The 24564-nt window shown below is 37.9% G+C and overlaps 1 protein-coding gene and 1 long non-coding RNA gene across 2 annotated transcripts; one reads left to right on the top strand and one right to left on the bottom strand.

The window, feature by feature from the left end:
* Window positions 1–501: 501 nt before the first annotated feature.
* Window positions 502–23447, bottom strand: si:dkey-103g5.4 (uncharacterized). Its single transcript, XM_051863664.1, has 24 exons — window positions 23264–23447; window positions 23005–23179; window positions 21458–21597; window positions 20867–21168; window positions 17875–18032; window positions 17321–17548; window positions 16078–16413; window positions 15633–16007; window positions 14357–14527; window positions 14126–14283; window positions 13896–14033; window positions 13578–13725; window positions 11141–11274; window positions 10792–10908; window positions 10433–10622; window positions 10289–10354; window positions 10056–10196; window positions 9916–9975; window positions 6977–7093; window positions 6564–6715; window positions 3238–3324; window positions 2835–2981; window positions 2581–2736; window positions 502–2420 (listed from the first exon to the last, which is right to left on the bottom strand). Exons 1-24 carry the CDS (start codon window positions 23369–23371, stop codon window positions 2262–2264), a joined length of 3963 nt encoding a protein of 1320 aa, XP_051719624.1. The 5' UTR covers window positions 23372–23447; the 3' UTR covers window positions 502–2261.
* On the top strand, window positions 5248–21944 carry LOC127496071 (uncharacterized). The gene is made up of 3 exons (XR_007925233.1): window positions 5248–5515; window positions 12881–12914; window positions 20891–21944. It is a non-coding gene; the product is annotated as an uncharacterized LOC127496071 (long non-coding RNA).
* Window positions 23448–24564: the final 1117 nt, after the last annotated feature.

The following is a 24564-nucleotide window of genomic DNA, read 5'->3' as shown; positions in this document are numbered from 1 at the left end:
CCATCTTATATTCTGCATAATTGGGTGCTTTTAAATAAACACTGACAAAAACTATACAAGCTTTAGAGCTGGACGATATATAACATTGATATAAGTGATCACTCCGATTTAGACCTACCTATATTGTAGTTATATAAAATATTCACAGGCAGATTTACTTAATGTTTTTCCCCGGCGTCGAAATCAGGCACATATAAATGTCAGGAAACACGATTCCCGGCTGCATGTCAATATCCATGGATTAGGTTTCTTTGACATATCATAAGGAACGCTTTCGAGCCCAACCTTTAGTGTAATCGTTTGTTTTACTCGCGTTTTCGCGGTTTCCCCTATTAAATCCAGTCAGGCAGCAGGATCTTTTGCCACTCAGTCCAGCTGAGGGAACGTGTTCCGGCGGGAAAGTTACGTCTATGCATACCCTCTAGTTTACTCCTGCTGGTAGACACCTGTAACTACATTACGCGGTCAAAATACATCCTTTTTGACGATCTGATATCAATTGAAACTTATTTTATTTTGTTACATCGAATGTTTAGTAACAGTAGCCTTCATTACTGTGTATGTGTAAAGCATCACCCTTCCTTGTACAATGACAACCACACACTCATTCTGTCAAAAACATAACTGAATTAATGTTGAAATGTATAAAGATGAATACAAAGCTTTACTTTATGTTTTAGGGCAGATGAAGGTGCTCCACGTATTCATGAATATGAACAACGAGATGTAATCCAAAAACAGGCATACTTACACAGATAAAAATGTTTTATTGTTCCATTCTATTTCTTGTTGTTATTCCAGAAAAACATACTTTATTGATCCCTAGAGGGACATTCAGGCACATAATAGAAGCTGTCTCAAATGTGGATAGCAGAAAAACACCACTATAAATAAATGAAATGCAATCAAACAAGCCAGTGCAAGACAAAACATGAGTACAATGGCATAAATGCATATAAGTATCTGGTAAACAAGATTGTGAAAGTTGCATTCTGAGACACCAAAGAAGTGCTGATGGACTGTTTTGTAGTTTTTTATAGTAAACCGTACAAGACAGAAATAGTTTATGTGTTGCTGCTTTAAAATTTCATCATTATAATTCCGCCCTGAGCATTTTGCATCGTTAAATCTATTTTAAACTCAAAGCTTAGGACATTATTTCGCTATATATTCTGCATATGCTTGACTTTCTTTTTGTTTTAGTCATAATTTAATACTGGTCTCATCTTGTGGGTCATGACCCTAAAATTGCTCGCAGGTCTGTTTTGATACGGTCACGGACAGTGGGGAAATGACCGTTCTAAACACAAATAAACTGAATGGGAAAAAAATCGTATAATTGTGCATGGACCCTTTTCACATCATTTCCACAGTTATTAACGTCATTAATCTAGCCAGTTTTTTTTTATATTTTTATCTTTAAAAAATGTAAAGGTACATTTATGACACTGTTATCTTGGCATTAAATTACAAACAAATTGTTAACACTGCTGCGAGAGTGTATTTTAATACAACGGCTGAGAGAGTAACGTAAATTTGACATCTTTCTCTCTTCTGACTGCCGTAATTAATCTCTCCCTCTCTATTTTTTTTTTTTTATCTTTTGGAAAGGCGTGGAAAAATGTTAATGTATTTTTTTTTTGCTATTGAAACAAATTTATTATAATTATAGATATATTATAAATATAAAGTTTATTGAATTCATTTAGTTTAGTAAATTCAGCTTAAACAATTATTTCCTGTATTTTTACTGTTTATTTTATATGAATTTATGTGAATTATATTTTATTTCTACATTGTCTATATTTCTTTATAAAAATTTCATGCTGATATTCTCATTTAAATATCCCCCTCCCAATTTTCAACAAATTGCACCCTGGTTATCATCAAAGTTTGAGCATCCAATCAAACTGTACTGTATTTTGGTGCAAATTTGTGTCATTTGGTAGAAGCTAGTCAAATTAGGCAGATTCCAACATTGTCAAATTGTGTAACTTGCCCTTATCCTCAAATTCTATATTAAAACTGCATTAAATAGAGTTTCACTTCTTGGGCCTATGCAGTTTATGGTAATTTTAACCATTTGTGTTGGGTCACCACTCAATGAAACTGAAACATAACTAGGCACTCTAAGCTGGTCCAAGTGCCGTTACCATCCAAGACGATAAGGCCATCAGATGTCTTGCAGTATGTAACACGCCTTTGAAAGCTGGATTCATCACTGTCAGAAAGGCAGCGCTGTTCAAATTTAAAATGTCAGTTCATGTAGGAGCGGCATCTTGGCTGTCTGGGCCGTCGCTGACTGACGGGTCGGTGTTGAGGTGGTTGATCTCCAGGCTCTTAGGAGACTCTTTCAGGAGACTCTCAACCTCACGGTACACTGAAGCCTCTCTGTATTTGCGCAGATGCACCAAAACCTCCTGCCCAGAAAACAGCACACATCCGAAATCTCACACTCCGACAAATATTACTTCTGCCACATCAATCTGATCCTACAGCATCTGCTACATCCCTGTGAATTACTTGGCAACAGCTACTGAGAACGTAAGGGGCGAATATGGCGAAATAAATCAAACTTACATCCTCTGAGAAAATCCCAGGACTTGGCTTCTGCACTCTTTCCAGCAGAAGACCATCGAGAGCTGCATCCGATGCCAAATATTTCCTCTCAACGTCTGGACTATCAGTTTGTCCCAGTCTGGCGTGCAACAGCTCACTTAGGCCCACCTGTAAAGCCTGAAAATGGAGACAGGACATGAGGTCATTAATAAAGACTCTATTAGAACATTCCTTCTTGTCTTGTTCAAGCTGTGCTGGTGTGGAGCGGTTGTCACCTTAAAGAAGGCCCTTTGGAAAGCAGGAGCAGAGTCTGTCCTCATCTGACCGGTGGAAATGTGTGCAGCACAGTGCATGAGCAGCAGAGAGAGGCCGCCCACCGACTGCAACCTCCGACTGTGAACAAACAGAGTCCTCTCTCCCTCCTGAAGACATAGGGAGTGCTAAGTGCACAGGGGTTTGTATGACAGAGCACTAAGTGTGCTTAACATTAATTAATTATCGCTGACTGACAAATGAGGGCATTTAACCTTACTGCAACCATACTAGCTGTGAAACCAATTATATCACAGGAAAAGTGGTGCTAATTATCACTTCTCAAAGTGTGATAAATTGTTAATAACTTTCCATATGTTCTATATTTCACTGGTTCAAAATGTACATGCATAAATTTAGAAATACCTCATAATAGAAAGAGTTGCGGAAAGCATTGTTATTGTAGTCGTTGAAAGGAAGACTAGAAGCCAGTTGAAGTGTTACTGCTGGTATCTAGAATGAAGAAATCAAAGCTGTGAATAAACTTAAGGCTATTTGCATGAAACCACTGCACTCAAAATTTGACAAAAGTAAAAGTAAAGACATCTATAATGTTACAAAATATTCTATTTCAAATAAATGCTGTTCTTTTGAACTTTATTAATCAAAGAATTCTGAAAAAAAAAAAATAATCACTGTTTCCACAAAAATATTAAGCAGCACAACAATTTTCAGCATTGATAACAAAAAGAAATGTCACCATATTAAAATGATTTCTGAAGGATCATGTGACACTGAAGACTGGAGTAATGGCTGCTGGAAATTCAGCTTTGCCATCACAGTAATACATTTTAAATGTAAAAAATTTAAAATATATTCAATTAGAAAATAGTTATTTTAAATTGTAATAATATTTCACAATATTACTGTTTTCATTTATTTCTGATCAAATAAATGCAGCCTTGGTGAGCATGAGAGACTTCATTCAAAAACATTAAAAAACTATCATTTATATTGATTACAAATAATTTGAGTCAAAAACAGTAATGAACCAAGTATTATATTCTTTTGTGCAATTGTTGTAATAAATATTTTATCTAATATTATTTTGATTATAGCTATAGAATGAAGCAAATGAGCTGTGGTTTACAGTGAATTTATAACAGCTAAGGGGCGTTGTTAAAAAAAACCCTTAGCTGTTATAAATTCACTGTAAATCATGGCTTCATGGGGCTTATTGCTTTTATAAAACGGTTACTGCACAATACAAATATTAAAGCCAAAAAATATGTATCAATGCAACTTTCATGAAGTAAAATCATTAAAAGCCTTCCTTCCGCTAGAAAAAAAAGTCCCTGACCGTGAACAGCAACAGACGTTACATTTATTACGCCATTAGATGGTGGCAAATATCGTCTTTATAAGTCACTCAGTCACAAAGACTTTTATATTGAAACGTCCGTGAACACGGAACAAGACGCAAATGACAAATGCTTTGACTAGCACTGTCAGTGTCAGCAGGACACAGGAAAACCCATTAAATGAGGACAAGATCGCAGCGGACATTCAAACGGATTTCTTTATTATGAGCATAGCTGACCTGAAGGAAAATGCTAAATCTGAATGCAGGTAATAAACTCGGTCACTCGATATCTCTCTCACAATACTCTTCTACATAATGCAGTAAGCTTCAATGAACAAAATCAACTGAGAACAAACATATGTTTACGTTGTTAAGAGTGGTTGCTAAGACAGACGCAGCATACTTAATAGAGTACCTCAGGGATGACGTGTTTTTGTAGGCCAGCCCGGAAGTTAGCGGCGCACGGGTTCCCTCGATCGAAAGCCTATGCATTTTTCCCATAGGCTTTTGGAAAATCGCAAAAAATAAGCTCTGTGTTTAACAAAGGGTTATGACACTTACATGTTTTGTCTATCAAGATAATCTTTACAAGTGAACACAACATTTATACATTTTGAAGCCTAAATAAAGTCATCAAATATAAAAAGCTAACAGTAGAATATAAATGGACTACAGCACACCATGGTTGCGGATCAACGTCACCACCAAGCTTCCTCAAACTTTATTTAAAAAACAACTTTATTTAAAAACACGCTCGCTGATTATGATCTGTGCTGTGTTTGAAAACTTATCCACTTTTTCATGAGAAATGCTGTCCAAATGTCCTGTTTGTCATGATGACATCTAAAGTCCCCGCCAAAGGAAGTAGTCCCTTTTAGCAATTTGTTAGCAACTGCCGTGGCTTTTAGAGGCTTTGTTAACCACAGACCTTATTTCAGGCGATTTAGCAAAAACCCATTCAAAAAACCCATTGACTTTGGGGCGATGGAACCGGAAGTCCTAAAATGCTAACTCGCTTCCGGGTTTTGCCTACAAAAACATGACATCACTTTGTAGGCCAAAACGTGGAAGTGAGTTAGCATTTTAGCACTTCCGGTTCCATCGCCCCGAAGTCAATGTTTTTTTTTTAATGGGATTTTTTTTAAATGGCTGAAATAAGGTTTGTGGTGAACGCAAGCTTAAGACAGTTTCACGTTTTATTCTACAACATAAAATGCATCAGCATTACCCCACTTGTGATTTTTTAAGCTGTTATGTGTCTTGAAAAAGCCGGTTGCTAACAAGTGGCTAAATGGGACTACACAGGCAGTCGGGGATATTAAACGTCATCACGCTGAAAAGGTAAGCTCAGTCTGCTTTTACAGCCTCATTATGCTCGTAATTGTACTATTATAAACTATTCTAACTCAAACGTGCTGGGAAAATGTTTTTAGATAAAAACCGAAAGAGTTGTCCGAAGCTTAGTGATGGTGACGTTGAAGTCGAGCGACCGTGGTGTAGTTCGTTTATAGCCTACCTTTAGCTTTTTACATCTGGCGACTGCATTTAGGCTTCAACCTTCATAAAAGTTATGTTCATCTGTGAAAATTATCTTGATGGACAAAACGTGTAAGTATCATAAACCTTTGTTGATCACAGAGCTTGTTTTTTGCGATAATCCAAAAGCCTATGGAAAATCCCATTGGGTTTTTGTCGAGGGAACCAGTGTGATGCTAACTTCCGATTGGCCTACAAAGTGACGTTATACCTGCACCACTCTATAGACATTATGCGCCAGAGAAACAAGCGTGCCGCCATCTTTATAATATTGTCTCTGAACTTCCGTTTTCGCGGTAGCTCTGTATATTTCTATGGCATTGTTGTCAAAGAATAATTAGCTGGTGAAGTGGATTTACTTGTTGTAGAGTTAATGAAAGTTATCATGAGCATTGTTATGTTTAAAGCAGATGTCTTAACAAATGTCAGTAGAACGGGAAGATTTTAAAATGAGCAGTTCATTCATAAATACGTAAGTTCGCTGTGGAAATACAAAAGACAACGAGCGCAGCGCTGAAAAGGGGCGGGGCTACATAAGGTCTATACGGTCAGCTGTTTTCCTGAAATTCTACAACAGCTTAGAACGCGGCTCAACCAATCAGAATCAAGGGCCGGAACTATCCGTTTTATAATGTCATATCTATCAATGTGGGGTTCAGTTAAATGATCTGTCTGAACAAATCAAAGATTAGTGACATGTGCAACCCAACAACATTAAAAGACCTACTGTTTTTGTCATGTTACTAAATAAATGTAAGTTAGTAATGTAGATACGTTTTGTTAGTTACTCCTCAACATAGTCTATGAGAAACACACCTAAAAGCAAGTGAGAAAAAGACAGACAGATCCAGACCATTTTATGTAAGTGAAGGTGCTGGAGGAGAAACTGTCCATGCTGGTAGAGCAGAAGCTCTCGTGGGTTGAGTGTTTCAGAGCTCACTAGAATCAGCTCCCCCTCGCACTCCCACTGAGCATCCATAAAATCCATGAATGACCGGCCTGCACCTGAATGCATGTACCAACACACACCATTTAATGTGTCACACTTTGATCACTCTGCCTCTTTGCAAACTTTAACGAAAAAAAAAGTTGTTAATTAATTACATTGTCACGTCCCTTGCTGCTAAAAATAAAGTTCAAGTTATATTTCCTCTGACATGTACTTGATGGTTCTCATGGCTTTAAGTCATCTGTTGCTATACTAATTACTTTGCAGTTCTGATGAGTTCAGATTGCACGTTTCAGTGGTGATAATTAGAGCCTGACCTGAGGGCTGGATCTTCAGCATGCCTCTATCTCTGGCACTATCCCTGAGCTGCTGCTCCACTTCCTTCATCAGCTGGAAGAGAGGAGATAACGCTACTAGTCTGGACCAATCTTGTTCTGCAACACCGTAAAAACAAATACAGTACAGGAAAATTATTTAAGATACTTTTTGTTGCTAAATTGCTAAGTGATTGCTAACTTGTTCTGAATGTTTTTTTAGTATCATATTCTACAATATCAATATGCACTTTTCAAGGCCCTGAAAGGTAGTAAAGACATTGTTAAAATAGTACATGTGACTACAGTGGTTCAACCTTAATGTTATGAAGCGATGAGAATACTTATTGGGCGCAAAAACAAAACAAAAATAATGACTTCTTTCAACAATTTCTTCTCTTCCCTGTCAGTCTCCTACGCTGTTTACGTTGTAGACGCAGTGCAGCGCTTCCGTGTTCTACGTCAAAACGCTGACTCATATTGGCCGATGCTGTTCACGTGAGCAGCACGACGTATGCGTGTGATGCTGACACAGGAGCTGGCCAATAATGAGTCGGCGTTCTGACGTAGAACATGGAAGCGCTGCACTGCATTTACTTTGTTTACTGCATAGGAGGCTGAAAGGGAAGAGAAAAAGTTTTGAATAAAGTTATTATCATTGTTTTGTTTGTGCACACAAAAAGTATACTTGTTGCTTCATAACAAGGTTTGAAGGTTTTTAAGGTTGAACCACTGTAGTCACGTGGACTATTTTAACAATGTCTTTGCTACCTTTCTAGGCCTTGAAAGGTTGAATGACGTTGCTGCCTATGTGTGGTTCAGATACCGCTCAGATTTCATCAATAAGATCTTCATTTGTGTTCCTAAAGATGGAAAATCTTACAACTTACAATCTGCAACTCATACATACTGTGTGTGAAGAGAGTCACTCTTGTGTTGAATTTCTTCTTCTTCTTCTTGGCGTTTGGCAAACCAGCTTTTGTGATGAATTTTAACGCATTAACAGTTTAAAAATAGTGACGCTAAAGCAGGCTCTTTTTGACCCTATGAATCACTCGTATTTCAAGCCAGGGTTGCCAGGGCGTTTTTATTTTTATTTTTTGCTACATCAAATATTATTTGTAGTGCCTCCTGTCCAATAATCACAAAAGGCTTTGTGTTTTGTTACTTCTGATAAGAATAAAAGTTTCAGTTTTCAAATTCTGTCTATTTTATCATGAAATTCAAACAATAAATGGCATTTTGACGCTCTTAAATGTGACGTGTCAGCTGTAATGCCTCAGTTCAGGCAGCAGCTCGGAACGCGAGTCTTTCCTTCCTCTTCAATACAAGGTGTATCTCGGAAAAACATGCATGAATATCAAAGGTCTGTTGAAAGATATAGCCTAGTACAACTTACCAGAATGTATCACGTCTCATGTAATCACTTTATTTGTGATTCAACCGCGGAAAGACGTCAATAAAACAGCTTGTGAACAATGTCACATCATGTCAAATTTACCTCAGGAATGTTTTCCAATGTTCACAGTTCCTTAGCTATCTATATATGTAAAAAAAAAAAAAAAAAAAAACACTAGAGAGGAGCTTATTTGTATAATGATTTATACAAACATTTCAGTTTTTATAAATAATTAATGTAATTATTATATCTGAAAATAAACAGCAGCTGAATATAATACCTCTTTTGTTAATTGTAACCACTAATATTGTAGTGTACCAAATGAGAGGGTTCCCTGTATAGTTTGCAACATTATTTGGGAGAGATATTTTTTTCCTTTTTCCTTAAGAAAAACCAAACTATCGGTATCGGCCGATATCATTCTGAATAATTGGCTATCGGTATCGGCAGAGAATTTAGTATCGGTGCACCTCTACTTTTGTTTATGTTCACTGATCAATGTTTATATGTGAATTAAAGCCTAAATTAAATCTGTTCATCATAAAAAGCAATCGAGTCACTTCAGAAAATTTGGACTAAACCGCTCAATTCAAATGGATTAGTTTTATGATATCTTTATGAACTTTTTGAAGTGTCAAAATTGCAATTGCGTAGGCTGTTAATGGAGGGACAAAAAGCTCTCAGATTTCATCAAAAAGATCTTCATTTGTGTTCTGAAGATGAACGAAAGTCTTACAGGTTTGGAACGACATGAGGGTGAGTAATCAATGACAGAATTTTCATTTTTGGGTGAACTAACCCTTTAACTAGGTATGGTTTAAACCTTAAGTATTAGGGGTGTAATGATTCACTCGTTTTCTCGATGCATCGATTACAAATCCTGACGATGCATATGCAATCGATCTTAAAACATGTTTTTTGAATCGTGAATCGTTAATTTCGGTCAATAATCGATGTAAAATGTTAAGAATAGGATTAATCGCGATTCTATAGCGATTCAGTGCTTTAAAATATATAAACATTAAATTACTACATGCGCGAATTGATGAAGACGTTGTGCGCCGCCATTCGTGCCCTCACAGCACTCCTTCACAGACACGCGCTGCACTCTTTACCGCCTTTCACTGGATTGCGCTCGCGCTCCGTCCGTAGCTCTCATTGGCACATTTTTGAGCAGCCCACGTTTGAGCTCTCCTCAGGACGGCCACTGTTGTTCACATGAGCAGATGACAGCTCTCTATTATAATAGCAATAGTCCTGAGTCACACTGCTCAAGCCATTGATAAAGCTGCCAGGTCATTGCGTGGTCACTATTGTTGCAATAAAACGCTTTTATTGCGTGGAAACGTCACCGTTATTTTCTATAAGTTAAAATACTGACATTTTACGGAAATGGGTCATACCATTGACATTACCTGAGCAGTTGAAGTAACGTTAAACAAATCATGTTTTTGCTTCACTGTTCTCCTGTTGTGGAAACATGAACTTCAAGGATAAAGAACACATACTGGTTTCACTCAAAGTGCTCCACTAAAACTCTGACCTGCTAGCTTTGGGATACTGATATAAGCGGACAGACCAGGTTCCTGGAGAGACTGGACATCTGAATGGAAGAAGAGAGAACATCATGTCGTGATCTGAAATGAGGATGCCTTTAACATCTCTGACATAAGAGAGCCTCACCTTGGCTGTAGTTTAGATGTGTTTTTTCCTGGCTTTTCTGAGTGGAAGATGGGTTTGACAGAGGAAGAGAGGGCACCGTGGCATTCTGTTCACTCGCAGACGGAGTCTTGATTTGATCTTTAAAGGACTGAGTCGAGACACCTGGCAAAGCAGGAGACACAAACACAGCAGTGAAATTCTACAGACTTGACAACTAGAATCTATCTATTTATTCTCTGTGCATTCAAATATACCTTTCACAATAGATGCCGATTCGGTCCATGCCCTGGAAGCACTGTCCCGGCCAAACGCCCGCTTCCCTTTTGAGATAGATTTCGCAACTGAGACAAAAACATGATTAACGTTTCTATAATAAGGAATAAATGAGGATATTGTACCAGAGCTCTGTTGCCGCTGTGTGCTGGTCGACTGGCCAAGTGCTTTGCTTTCCTCCAACAGCTGAATAAGTCGTTCAAGCCGAGGAAGGATTTTCTGCTGAGTCATGGCTATTACTTTTAGAGGGTTTCTGACACCCTTAGGCTTCAGCACACCAAAATCTTTAAACCAGAATGTGCCAGACACCAAAGACTAGAGGAAGAGAATCAATTTAGTAGACTGTCAAGGGAAAAGAAAGCCTTCTGAAGCATTGTCCCAAATATACACAAAACAGCTCTAAGGTAAACCAAGGACATCACTATACAATTATCGGTCAGTGCCACGAGCATGCATTGCACATCTAGCCCCCGGCACGTGTTACCTGCGCGGTGTCAGCACGCAGCTGGCAGACCAGACGAGCACAGTGGAGAGACGAAAGCACAGCGTCCAGCTCTGCTTGTCTCTGCATTAATTGCTCCCACAGTTCCTGCTCCTCATCCTGTGATAATCACAAGACACTGTGTTATTTATCCTAGAGCACACTCCATTAAACTGGAAAATGGACAGTGCAAAGCCAGAATATTGGCAATCACACCAACAGTCACGTGATGGATATTAAGCTTCCAATGTATTGATCTGCTCATTCAACTGTTTAAAGATGTAATAATGAGCTCAGCAGATTTGTACGTTTCTGTCTGTGGGTGAGTGTTTCAAAGTGAAAACAAGCTGACCAGATGCTGCGTTTCCTGTACTGATAGCTGATCCCGGTCTGTCTGCAATCTCTCCATGGACACACTCACTCGGTTCAGCACGGACTTAAGCCCTGTGTGCCAGTAACACTGCTGCTCCCACTCCTCCTCGTCTCCTTAAAGGAAGAGTTCACATAGAGATGAAACCTTTGTCATTATTTACTCACCATCATGTTGTTCAAAACCCTGAAGCTGTTTTATGAAACAAAATTGAGGGCAATATGTTTTTTTCACTTACTTTTTTTGTAAAAATCATACATATGAATCACATCATAAAATAGTTACATTTGATTTTATCATGATTAAAGGGTTAGTTCACCAAAAAATTACTCACCCTCATGTTGTTCTACACCCGTAAGACCTTCGTTCATCTTCAGAACACAAATTAAGATATTTTTGATGAAATCCGATGGCTCAGTGAGGCCTGCATCGCCAGCAATAACACTCCCTTTTTCAATGCCCAGAAAGCTACTAAAACATATTTAAAACAGTTCAAGCTCAATATTATAAAGCGACGAGAATACCAAAAATAACAAAATAGCGACTTTATTCAATAATGTCTAGTGATGAGCGTTTTCAAAACACTGCTTCATGAAGCTCTGAAGATTTACGAATCTTTTGTTTCGAATCAGTGGTTCGGAGTGTGTATCAAACTACCAAAGTCACGTGAACTATTGAAGTTTCAAAACGCTTATGACATAATGAAGCCTCGTTTACTGAAATCATGTGTCTTTGGCGCTCTGAACCACTGATTAGAAACAAATGATTCGTAAAGCTTCAAAGCTTCATGAAGCAGTGTTTTGAAATCGCCCATCACTAGATATTGTGGAATAAAGTCGCTATTTTGTTATTTTTGGCACACAGAAAGTACAATTCTCATTGCTTTATAATATTAAGCTTGAACCACTGTAGCCAAATGACTGTTTTGAATATGTTTTTAGTAGTTTACTGGGCATTGAAAAAGGGAGTGTTTTTGCTGGCGACGCAGGCCTTACTGAGCCATCAGATTTTATCAAAAATATCTTAATTTGTGTTCCGAAGATGAACGAAGGTCTTACGGGTGTGGAACGACAGGAGAGTGAGTAATTAATGACATAATTTTCATTTTTGGGTGAACTAACCATTTAAGCTCCAAAAGTGACAGCAAAAAGCACTATAAAAGTGGTCCACATGACTCATACGCCATATTCCAAGTCCTATGATAGCTTTATATGAGGAACATTCTAAAAGTTATGCTACTCACTGATAATTTTCTCTTCTAGTGAGTCATTCACTCGAGAACCGCTGCAAACGGATCAATGAATCAGTGGGTTGAACTCAAGAACCGAATAAATGAAGGAATCATTATTTTGAACTGATTTGTGATCTTGATCCTTGTTCACAAATCAGACTGAATGATTTTTTCACAACTGATGAACAAATTAGATTGATTTGCTCATAAATTGGAGTTCGCCTGGTTTAATGATTTGATTCTTGATTTAACCACTTAATGGAGGGGAAGATTATCAGTGAATAATGACAAAAATCTGTCTGTTCCTCACGCAAATCTACTTTATTGTATGACTTCAGAGGACTTGGAATATAGTGCACAGGAAGTTTAGACTACTTTTATGGATATTTTGTCATATTTTTGCATTTGAGCAGCCATAGTCACTATGAACTGTCATTGTATGGAAAAGACCTGTGTAAAGATTCTTACAATTATCACATTTTTTGTTCCAGATAAGCAAGACAGACATATTAGGGCAACATGAAGGTGAGCAAATAAAAACAGAACTGTCATTGTTGAGTGAATCTCTTTAACACAGATTTTAAGTAAGTTGCCAAAAGCAGTCTGTTACTTGTCTCTATATTATATACCGTTCAAATGTTTGGGGTCATTAAGATTGATTTATTTTTTTGAAAGAAATTACTTCATTTAGCAAGGATGTATTAAATTGATCCAAAGTGACAGTAAAGACACTTATAATGTTTTATAAAGATTTCTATTTCAAATAAAAGCTGTTCTTTTCAACTATTCATCAAAACTTGAAAAAAATTATCACAATTTCCGCCAAAAAAAAAATGAAGCATAACTGTTTTCAACATTGATAATAATATTGAGCAGCAATCAGCATATTAAAATAATTTCTGATGGATCATGTGACACTAAAGACTGGAGTAACGGCTGCTGAACATTCGGCTTGGCCATCACAGAAATAAATTACATTTTAAAATAAAATACAATTTAAAATAACTATTTTCTATTTTATGTATTTCACAATATTACTGTATTTTTCATCAAATAAATACAGCCTTGGTGAGCATAGCACCCAAACTTTTAAATGGTAATGTACACAATGATCATGACTGCTATGTTTTGAATCTTTAAAGCATGACCGTTTGCGCTCTCAGTGGGAGTATGAGCGTGAGGACTGACCTCCTGTGAGAGCATGTAACACATGGGCTGGTAGGAGCAGAGATAACTGTGAGTTCTGGAGAGCTTTTCTCTGGGCCTCACACTGAGCGCTTTCCTGAATCTCAGCGGCAGTCTCCCTTAGCTGCCTGTCTGTGTCCATCCAGTCTATCTGTTTTGCACACACACAAACATGCACAGAATCTCATTCAGGATGCAAGGATGGTGGAAACGCTTCCTATCACACTGACACTCACAGAAATATAAACAGACACTTGGTCAAAAGACTTGCATTTTAAATAGGCCACAGAGTGCAGTGCCATCTCTGAGGAGTAAACTCACACATTCAGACTCGTGTACAGAAGTAGATAGATAGTGTTTAACGGCTCTGTCAAAATCTCCCACCATCTCTTCTTCCTTCAGTGTCTGCTCACGCCAGTAATTGCCCCGTACGCTGCTCTCCTTCTGGAGGGTTTCCACCTAGGGCAAACAAACACATTTTGCAAACATTTAAACACCCCCCAAGCCAAATGAGCTTTTATGCAGCTGTGATTTCGTTCAACTTCACTCACCATGACACTGTCTGGGTTTTCTCCTAAAGTCAGAATTTGAGACACAGTTACAGGAACCACAGTCCGCTTCCAAACATCCAGATTTACCCCCACAACTGGAGCCAGCACCCCTGTCACTGGGTCCACCGTTTGTGCTCCAAAACGTATGGGAACCAGCCCTGAGAGTAGTAATAGGTTAACACCAAGGGATTAATGTAACAGGATTTGGACATTCCTAGTAACCTACATTACCTTTACCATCTGCATCCTCCATGGTTCCTGCCACAGGCACCATGTAGCCTGACACCCAGTCCAACTGAGCTCCGAGAACTGGGACATTCAAACCCGAGCCTCCGGGGTCAGGATACTCCAACCCGGGTAGAGCTGGCAAGGAGAGCTCAATGCCAGGCGGCTTGATCTCCCCTAAAAGAGCAGAAGCAGCAAGAAGGAAAAAATGCAGTAAAATTTCTGCTTTAATTGTAAATGTCAAGCAAACAAATAAAAACTTTATTTTATTAAAAAAAAAAAAAAAAAGTTTTATAAATATATTTAATTTGCAAAAATAATAAAAAGTTTAAATAAAAGGTTCAGATTTTCCATCACGGTAATAAATTACATTTTAAAGTATATTAAAATAGAAAACAGTTTTTTTTTATATTACTGTTTTTACTGTATTTTTGATCAAATAATTTCAGCCTTGGTGAGAATAAGAGACTTTTGAATGGTAGTGTATCTCATAATATTAATAACACTTCTTTGCATAACCTAGTTATTAAACACCACTGTAATCATAAAAGATCCAAAAATAATCAAACAGACAAGCATTCTGAAAGCTCTTGCACTGTTTGAATGAGATCCCATATTAAATGACCCTTCACTAAGCTCCGCCCCCTTGGTTACTGCTGCTAACCTCTACACAACATCACATAAGAATGTCTGGAGATGTCTGTGAACAGCATGTTTTTCAGCAAAATTTGCTCAGAGAGTGGTAAATATCAATTGGATATTATTATTATATAGACTGGAATACATTGTGACTTTTGCAAAGTATTTTTATTTGCCATTTTTCTTTAAAGAAATCGTTATGCAATAACTCCAAAGACTGCAAATCATGGAGGAATGGAGGAAAACACTTTCAACCACACATCTGTCAAATGATAAGAAAAAAGCCTCATTTGAACAGATTACATTAGTATAAATAAAGAACCTAATGTTTCCTTGTTACTGTGAACTCTTTAGTTACTATTGACATAATATCTTTGGATAATTTCCACTAAATTGTGTTTAACACTACCTAAATACACAGATCCTTTATAAACTCTAAAGAGAAACCTCTATGAAAATGGCAAACAGTTGGTAATCTACAACTGGTCAGCAATGTTTTTAAGGCAGGGCTCAGTGGAGGTTAAAAGACAAAGATTTACCAAAGTATCAATAACTGTAGTAATTTTTTAATTGACCTAACCTTTATATTAGTATACAGATCTTGAAGCGTACAGATATTTTGTAGTAAACAGCTCCTACCCACCCACACTACCACCATTCTCGGCCACACCCCTGGCCTGTTCCTGTACAGCTTCCAGACGACTCAGCAGCTGCAACATACAGTGTTGGCTGCTTTTCCAGGCCTGCTCCAGCTCAGATGTTGCTGCAGAGAGTCTATCCAGGTCACCTTGTAGATCTGCAGCTGCTGAGCTCCACTCCTCGCTGCAACCTTGCAGGAGCTCCGCCACCCGCAGGCAGGCGCCCAGAGCCTGGCTGTCTAGCAGAGCCTGGAAACCCCCAGCATGAGGCACCACCTTCCCTCCTCGCACACTGCCTCCACCAACCCGCACCATCCGGCCGCTCAAGGGCTCGATGAAGGACTCGCCCAGGAGGAGCCCCCCAACTGGAAGTACAGCCCCTAAACAGACACAATCATCAATCAGGCTGTTTTAGCATGCTGAGATCTTTTCAACGTTCAGAAAACAGACCTGTATGGGGATCAAGACTGATCCCTGTGATGAGCACCAGGTTGCCTGTACGTGGGTCCAGCATGGGAGAGCCAATCTGAATGGGCAGCCGCATGCGCGAGATGGGACACATGTGCACGCCACCCAAAGGATAAACCAATCCTGTTTGTGGATGGATGGTGACTGCTAGAATAGGCACCAAAACACCAGTGTCATAGTCACACATGGGTCCTCCGAGCACCAGCCTTTGGCCTGAACGAAGCCCCCGTAGTTTGGAAGCAGCATGGATTTCAGCATGGCGGGACGGAGGGTACGGAATGAAAGGCAGCAGAGGTGATTCCCATTTTCCCACCTCACCTAAGAAGAGCAAACCATTATAAATGCCTCTGAATTTGAATTGTAATCAAGTGCTGCTGACTGAGATTAACGTGTACTGAATACAGAATATTCATGTAAACATACTAACTACTAACTATCATATTAAAGGGATATTCGCCTAAAAATGAAAATTATCCCATGATTTACTCATCCCCAAGCCATCCTAGATGTATGTGACTATCTTCTTTCAGACGAACACAATCGGAAATATATATTTAAAAATATCCTGGCTCTTCCAAGCTTTATAATGGTAGTGAATGGGGGGCACAATTTTGAAGCCCAAAAAATGAATCCATCCATCCATCATAAAAGTGATCCATACAGCTCCAGGGGGTTAATAAAGGCCTTCTGAAGTGAAGCAATGGGTTTTTGTAAGTAAAATATCCCTATAAGTATATAAAATATACATAAGTCTAAAACGAGAAATTTTAATGAGAAAATGTCAGAGGATTTCGATATAAGAGAAGAGGAGCTTGAGTTTGTTGCCCAGCCCTATATGTTTAAACCGTCAGGGGTTACTCTTGTGGCGCAAGTCGACTTGCGCAGCATGCATACGTCCGTCTGCTGGAAGCTAGTTATTTTAGTTTATAAAGTTTTAAATAGAGATATTTTCTTGTGAAGCCCATCGCTTCACTTCAGAAGGCCTTTATTAACCCCCTGGAGCTTTATGGACTACTTTTATGATGGATGGATGAATATTTTTGGGCTTCAAAATCACACCCCCCATTCACCACCACTATAAATCTTGGAAGAGCCAGGATATTTTTGAATATAACTCTGTGTTCATCTGAAAGAAGACAGTCATATATACCTAGGATGGCTTGAGGGTGAGTAAATCATGTGATATTTTTCATTTTTGGGTGAACTAACCCTTTAAGTGACTCACCCACACAAGCATCGGCTATAAAGACAAGGGTGGAGGAAGCAGGATCAAAGCCCACATTTCCCGCCACAGGCAGTAGTTTGCCAGTCTGGGGGTGCAGGAAGAAGTCTGGGGGCACTGGCATGCTGTGCCCACTGGCCAGTAACATATGGGCATTAGAGTTGGGTTGAATGAGGCCTGTGATGGGGTCTACATGAACAGCATCACAAGCCCTAACAGATCCGTCAGGAGCTGTGGAGGGGAAAAAGAGTGCAATCTTTCTGTGTTTCCGCAGACTTTAATCAATCAGTCATGCCACATACATGCCAAGTTGAGCCTCAGAGGATATTTGTCAGGATTTGACCAGCAAAACGTGTGCTATGTTGTAAAATAGCTCCACCTAGTGATGTAGCTGCACTTTAAGACTTACGAGTATTGTCTGTTAAAATTCCACTAGGGGGCGTGATTGCCCAGTCACTGACTGAAAACATTCTCACCATATACAATAATAACATTAGGTCTGAATTTCATGGTTAATATCTGTAAATTCTCAAACAAATGTTTTTAAAAGTTCTCACCAATGACGTCTTCCCTACTGAGGACTGATCCAGTAGCAGGGCATAATAGCTGTGCTCCAGTGCCTTCTTTGAGCACAACCCAGGCTCCCTGCCTCTGGCTCTCCACCGATACCATCTCTGTCATCTCATCAGCAAGCACAGCTACTCGCTCCAGAACACTGCAATGCACAACATATACCGAAGAGAAAATGATGAAGAAAAATTGTAAGCAAGTAATATAAGTATTAAATTTAAAATATTGTATTAAGGTGTTTAAATACACACACCGAAATACAAACAGCTATTCTATCATTCAAACATTTGTGGTCAGCAAGTCTTTTTTACGCTAACAAAGGCTGCCTTTATTGGGAAATATGCATACAATTTAAAATAACTTTCTATTTTTATATATTTTAAAATGCTTTCCTGTTATGGAAAATCTGAATTTTCAGCATCATCACTCCAGTCTTTAGTGTCACATGATCCTTCAGAAATCATTCTAATATTTTGCCCTCACAATAGACACAGACACACAAACAACTACGTAAGTCTTATACACAGTATACTACTGTGGTAACGTATATTAGCTAACAATTTCGATCAAAAAATCAATTAAAATATGACAAAGATGTTTCTTACTTTTAAAATTATACAATTTATACACTTTATAGTTAATTTACTTAAATCTAGCTTTAATTTATTATGGTTTTACCATGGTATAATATATGAAATACTATGGTATTTTTGCAAAAACTAAGGTTAGGGAAAGCCAACATACTGGGATGAGTGGAGAATTTGGGCTTTGAAGTGTTCGTGTGATATGTAGTGTGAAAACAGAAGGAGGCACTGAGGGAATTGAAGGGTTGTGCAGAGGCTGAGTACATCTAGAGGCATGAAGTCAGGCAGACACTGGTTTTGTGGTGGCCTGGCAGTGTCATGCAGTTCATGCATTCAAGGACACCTTGCTGCTGTCTCTGATGCTTATGTTATCTGAAGTGCCTCATAAGTTCAGCACTGAGGTCATAGACATGAACAGAGGCTAAATGTCTAGTTTCCAGTCCTCTCTTTCTTCAGCAAAACCTACTTTCTTTTAACTCTCTTCATATCATGATAATAACACATAAATCTTACTGCAACCAGGCAGATATATTGGATACAGACACCTCATTCAAAAAAATAGACCCAATTTCATCACAACAGTCACTGGACAATCAATCCTAAAGATCAGATCTGGAAAACAATCACAATTGTGTGCAGGATGAACAAAGCTTTAAGCTTCTCACTCGCTTTGTGATTAAGGATCTGGAAATGTGATAAGAGGGCTGGGACAGGGATGAGACGAAGGGATTCTCCACCGTTTATTATGGGGAAATTTTTGTTTTTAAGAAACCATTTTACTGTAACTGCACAGTTGCTTTTACACACGTTCACTCAGCTAAGAAAACCATTGCTAAATTCAATTCTACTGCTTTTAATTAACACAAATTCAAATTACAAATTAACATAAATTTGAACAGATTAAGCCAAATTTTATCCCTAAAATATTTTTTGAGATGCCTGTATGTCTACATGAATGACTGAAAAAATATGACAGAAGTAATACAAGAATGTGTCCTACTGTAAGTGAATAGCCCTTAAGTCTAGACAGACTGACAATTTAATTGTAAAATAGATTACTGTGAAAGTAGGCCAGTGATATAATTTATATTTTTCACTTTATCACAGTGATATGAAAATAAAAAATAAATACATTACCGTACAAAGTTTGGGGTTGGTAAGATTTTGTCAAGTGATCCTTTAGAAATCATTTTAATATGCTGATTTGGTGCTCAAGAAACATTTCTTATTATTATCAATGTTAAAATTTTTGTGGAAATTGTGATGCATTTTAAATTTTTGAGTAGAAAGATCAAGAGAACAACATTTATTTGAAACAGAAATCTTTTGTAACATAAATGTCTACTGTCAATTTTGATCAATTTAACACATTCTTGCTCAATAAATGTATTAATTCCAAGAAAAAAAATCTTACTGACCCCAAACTTTTGAACGGTAGTGTATGCCATTATGAGTGATTACTTAGTTCACTTTCAAATGAAAATTACCCCAAGCTTTACTCACCCTCAAGCCATTCTAGGTGTATATGACTTTCTTCTTTCTGATGAACACAATCGGAGATATTTTAATAAATATCCTGACACATCCGAGCTTTATAATGGCAGTGAACAGAGGTCACGAGTATGAGTTAAGGAAAGTGTCTCAATCCACATTCATCCATCATAAACATACTTCACACGGCTCCGGGGGGTTAATAAAGGCCTTCTGAAGTGAAGCGATGCGTTTGTGTAAAAAAAAAAAATCCATATTTAACAAGTTATGAAGTAAAATATCTAGCTTCCGCCATACCACCTTCTGTATTCAACTAATGAAGAAAGTGTAAAACTCTAGCAGTTCACAAAGCTTACGCTACATCCTACACCTTCTCTATTTAACTTATGGAAAAAGTGTAACTGACACGACACCAGTTTACACTTTCTTCGTAAGTTGAAGACGGAAGGCAGTCTGGCGGAAGCTACATATTTTACTTCATAACTTGTTACATATAGATATTTTTCTTACACAAACGCATCGTTTCACTTCAGAAGGCCTTTATTAACCCCCCGGAGCCATGTGGAATATGTGTATGATGAATGGATGTGGATGGAGGCACTTTCTTCAGCTCATACTCGTTTGGTAACGCTTACTGCCATTATAAAGCTCGGATGTGTCAGGATATTTATTAATATTTCTCCAATTGCGTTCATCAGAAAGAAGAAAGTCATATACACCTAGGATGGCTTGAGGGTGAGTAAAGCTTGGGGTAATTTTCATTTGAAAGTGAACTAATCCTTTAATTATTGGGTATATCATATGATTATTTTGATAATAATCAACTGAAAACTTAAAAGCATGTATGAACCACGTGAGCAGAGATAGAAACAGACAGATACATATCTGCCTCTTGATGACATACTGTTGCTTGATGTGCTTTTCCCAGAGCGAGGTCTGACCCTCAGCCAGCAGTCTGAGAAGCCTGGCGCTCTCCCTCAGTCGTGCTCTTAAGGTCTTCTGCATGGCCTGCTGTGCTCTCATCTCCACCCGCAGGATCTGCAGCTGACTGTCCAGTAGCTGTGTCAGCTGATTGCCCAGCGCTCTTCGTCGCACCATCTCTTGCTCCACCTGTCTCTCCAGACCTTCAGTTTTCCCTCCAAACATCCTCCAGCCAGGGTGGAGCTCTCTCAACTTCCCCAGCACCCCCTGGTAGAGCTGCTTCACCTAGACAGGGTGCACGTTTCATTCAATAAAACAAGCTTACAAAGGAGTGCTATACTTACAACTCATTTTACAACTTAACCCACACACTTCGCCCCAGGGAAGTAACAGTTCATTTCTGTATCCTACATAGTATCATACTGAACAGTGAAACAAGAGAGACTGTTAATTACAACTGAGCATCTCAGTGACGCTATTCAATATATGTTATAAATATGTTTGAACTTTACTAGGGGGATATTTGAAGCTCTGAGGGGTGGGAATTAAGACTATTGTTCCCATGAAGTCTCACCTCTCCTCTGAGCTGTCCGAGACGTACTGTGACAGACACGCTGTGCTTGAGCAGGATGTCGTAGAAGGTGCTGGAACTGAAGGCTTCGAGATCCACTTGCTCTTCATAGTCCCAGAACTCATTTGACACCAGAGCCACCGCTGTGGGCAATGTGAGCACAGTCTGTGGGAATTCTAGCTCTGGACAGAGCTAATACAATACCATAGGAAAGCCAAATGTGTCACGCCCAATAAATCTCCTGACAATCATTGCTTTGAAAGCAAAGAGTAATCTTTGGTAACTGTGTACGATGCCGTCTAGGACTTTTAGTGTTTGTCAAACAGAGATCTGGTTCTGCCAAAACAGCAGGGATATCCTAAAAACTTGTACCACATGAGGGTAAAATGAGTTTACTACTGCCGTCACAAATGTAGCCTGATATCATCTGATAAAGAATCTTGGCAATGTATGTTCAAATGTTACTTGGAGCAAATAAAATAGCTTTTGAGATCTTAGGGTAATTATTTTCTCCTTTATTGTGAAGTATAGGGGGATCCCTTACAATTTGATAAAGTTCAAAAATCAATGGATGTCATGTTTGTTCATTTTCTAACATGGAAACTAGGGAAAAAAAGTGATTTTCATTAATAAAAAATTTCCTTTTTTCCTGGTTTTTAGGCACTAGATACATTACAAATGTCTTTTTTTATCTTTAAATTTCAAATACAAGAATTGTACATTTTATAATATGAAATTAATATAAAATGTGTTATTACCTGCTGCCAAATTGTTTGTTTGTACTTGGGAAAAATCTCAAATAATTTCAAATATATGTTTGAGTAACATTTTACAACAAGGTTCTAAACTACTGTTCAAAAGTATGGGGTCAGTAAGATTTTTTTTAAAAGAAATTAACATTTTTATTCATGAAAGATGCATTATATTGATCAAAGTAAAGGCATTTATGGTGCTACAAAAAATTCTATTTCAAATAAATGCTGTTCTTTTGAACTTTTTATTAATCAAAGAATCCTGAAAAAATGTATCACGGTTTTTAACATTTATAATTATAAGAAATGTTTCTTGAGCAGCAAATCAGCATATTAGCATGATTTCTGAAGGCCCATGTGACACTGAAGACATTTTAAAATATACAAAAACGGAAAACAGTTACTTTAAATTGTAATAATATTTCACAATATTAATACATATACTGTATTTTGATACTTGGTGAGCATGAAAGACTTCTTTGCAAAACATTTCAAAAAATGTTATTAAAAAAATTGTATTTTACTGAATATAAAAATTAACATGAACCTAGAGTACTGTTCATTGTTAGTTCCTTATTGTAAAATGTTAGCAATGTTTTTAGATTATGTTAAGTCCGTAATTCATAATATGATATTGGCTGTGCGTGAGGCATTATGGACAAGGATCCTGGGATATACAAGTTCAGAGGTCATCTTGTGTTAAACAGGTCTATTTGTGTGAGAATGTGGCATGTATAGCCCCTGGTAGTACTAAAAAAAGTTCCCTTGTGTCCGTAGTGTGTGACATCAGTGGGTTACCTCTCTGCACCGAATCCTCTGTCAACCCCACCTGCAGGTTTCGGTGTGTTTTTTTCAGAGCCACCACCCTGGAGCCCTTTGATGAATAGTCATCCATGTTGTACCTGAGCTGCAGATCACGGTACCTGGCCTGAGCTGGCAGTTTCTCAGGCCAGCCGTACTCCCTGAACAGGATCTGTTAGGACACAGTGTACAGTCACTTCAATAAGCCAAGCTTTGTTAACTCCAAAGTTTTTGTAAAGCCTCCCTTATCACTTACCAATATTGTGACGCACAAGCACAAGACTACCACAGCTCCAACTAAAAGCCCACCAATCATCAGCCAATCAGGGCGGAGCAATAGCTGGCGCCTCTGCGCGATGCCCATGCGAGTCAAATGATGTGGGTCAGATGGGAAGAAAGGTCCAGCGTCATAACATTCCCCACCTGCAGGCACTACCCTCACATACTGAAACAACAACATCTACCAATGAATAGACATGGACATTTTTTTATTACAACTAGGGTTGGTTATCATTTGAATTTTAATGATTTAGATTTCTAATCCAATTCTGCTTATCAACTCTGATTCTTATGGATTCCTAATTTCGATTCCAATAAGGTAAAAAAAAAAAAAACAACAACTTAGATATCACTCACATTTATTCTAAGTCTTAAAAACATTTCATTGTAGCAGAACTAAAGAACACAAGGAACTTTTGCCTATGGTTTAAACATACCATAGCAAAAACAACTAGCCTAACTAATATACATTTCAAGCATTATTAAAGACAAGTAAACACTCAGTAATTAAAAAAGAACAAATAAACAAATTAGCAAATCGCACAAATAAATACAACTGAATAAAGATACGATTGAAATAAAGTGTTTTAAGATTTTCAGGCATTGCAGCAGGAATTTTAGGCTGCTGTCACTTTAAGAGCTGCACGGATACAATATAATGATAAATAACAATAAAATATTTTGACATAATTTTGTGTGTATTTGTCCGTTCAAGTGCAAAAAGACGTGGAAGAGAACTCAGTTCAGTATCGTGTACTATTCAGTATTAGAGGCGGCTTTCTGTGTGCATATTTTGGATGTGTGCGCAGCACAGAAAACAGCACGCGAGTCTTCTTGTGCTCGAATAAAAAAATCGTTTAAAATCACATTAAAATCACTTTTTCTTTGCGTATGCTTTTGATGTATGTGCAGCATAGAAAACAGCTTGTGGGTCTTCTTGCGCTTGAAAGGTTTAAAAAAGTCATTCACGCAAAGGAATCGATAAGAGGAATCAAAATTTTGATTTTATAACAAGTATCTGATTCCAGAATTGGAATCAAATTTTGATTCCCAACCCTAATTACAACTAACAGATTTTAACTTGTTTATATGTGAATGTCTTGGAAATCATGCTATCATAGAATATACTGTATATAAACTACCATTCAAGTCAAGTTTGGGGTCAGTAAGATTTTTTTTTTTAAAAATAATAATAATACAGCAAGGATGCATTAATTGATCAAAAGTTAGAGTAAGTAGAGTAATTTAATGCTATTTCAAATAAATGCTATTCTTTTT

The sequence above is a fragment of the Ctenopharyngodon idella genome, chromosome 15 (genome assembly GCF_019924925.1).
Source record: "Ctenopharyngodon idella isolate HZGC_01 chromosome 15, HZGC01, whole genome shotgun sequence".
Taxonomy (NCBI): Eukaryota; Metazoa; Chordata; class Actinopteri; order Cypriniformes; family Xenocyprididae; genus Ctenopharyngodon; species Ctenopharyngodon idella.
Note: the sequence above shows the minus strand (reverse complement) of the source record. Positions and strands in the feature narration are given on the sequence as shown.

Excerpts from the sequence above, each read along its gene's own strand:
- si:dkey-103g5.4 (XM_051863664.1), bottom strand. The coding sequence starts at position 23,371 with ATGGGCATCGCGCAGAGGCGCCAGCTATTGCTCCGCCCTGATTGGCTG. Across the intron at positions 10,909-11,140 it reads TACAGGAAACGCAGCATCTG|GATGAGGAGCAGGAACTGTG; the intron begins GTCAGCTTGTTT and ends TGATTATCACAG. Across the intron at positions 10,197-10,288 it reads ATCGGCATCTATTGTGAAAG|GTGTCTCGACTCAGTCCTTT; the intron begins GTATATTTGAAT and ends CTGCTTTGCCAG.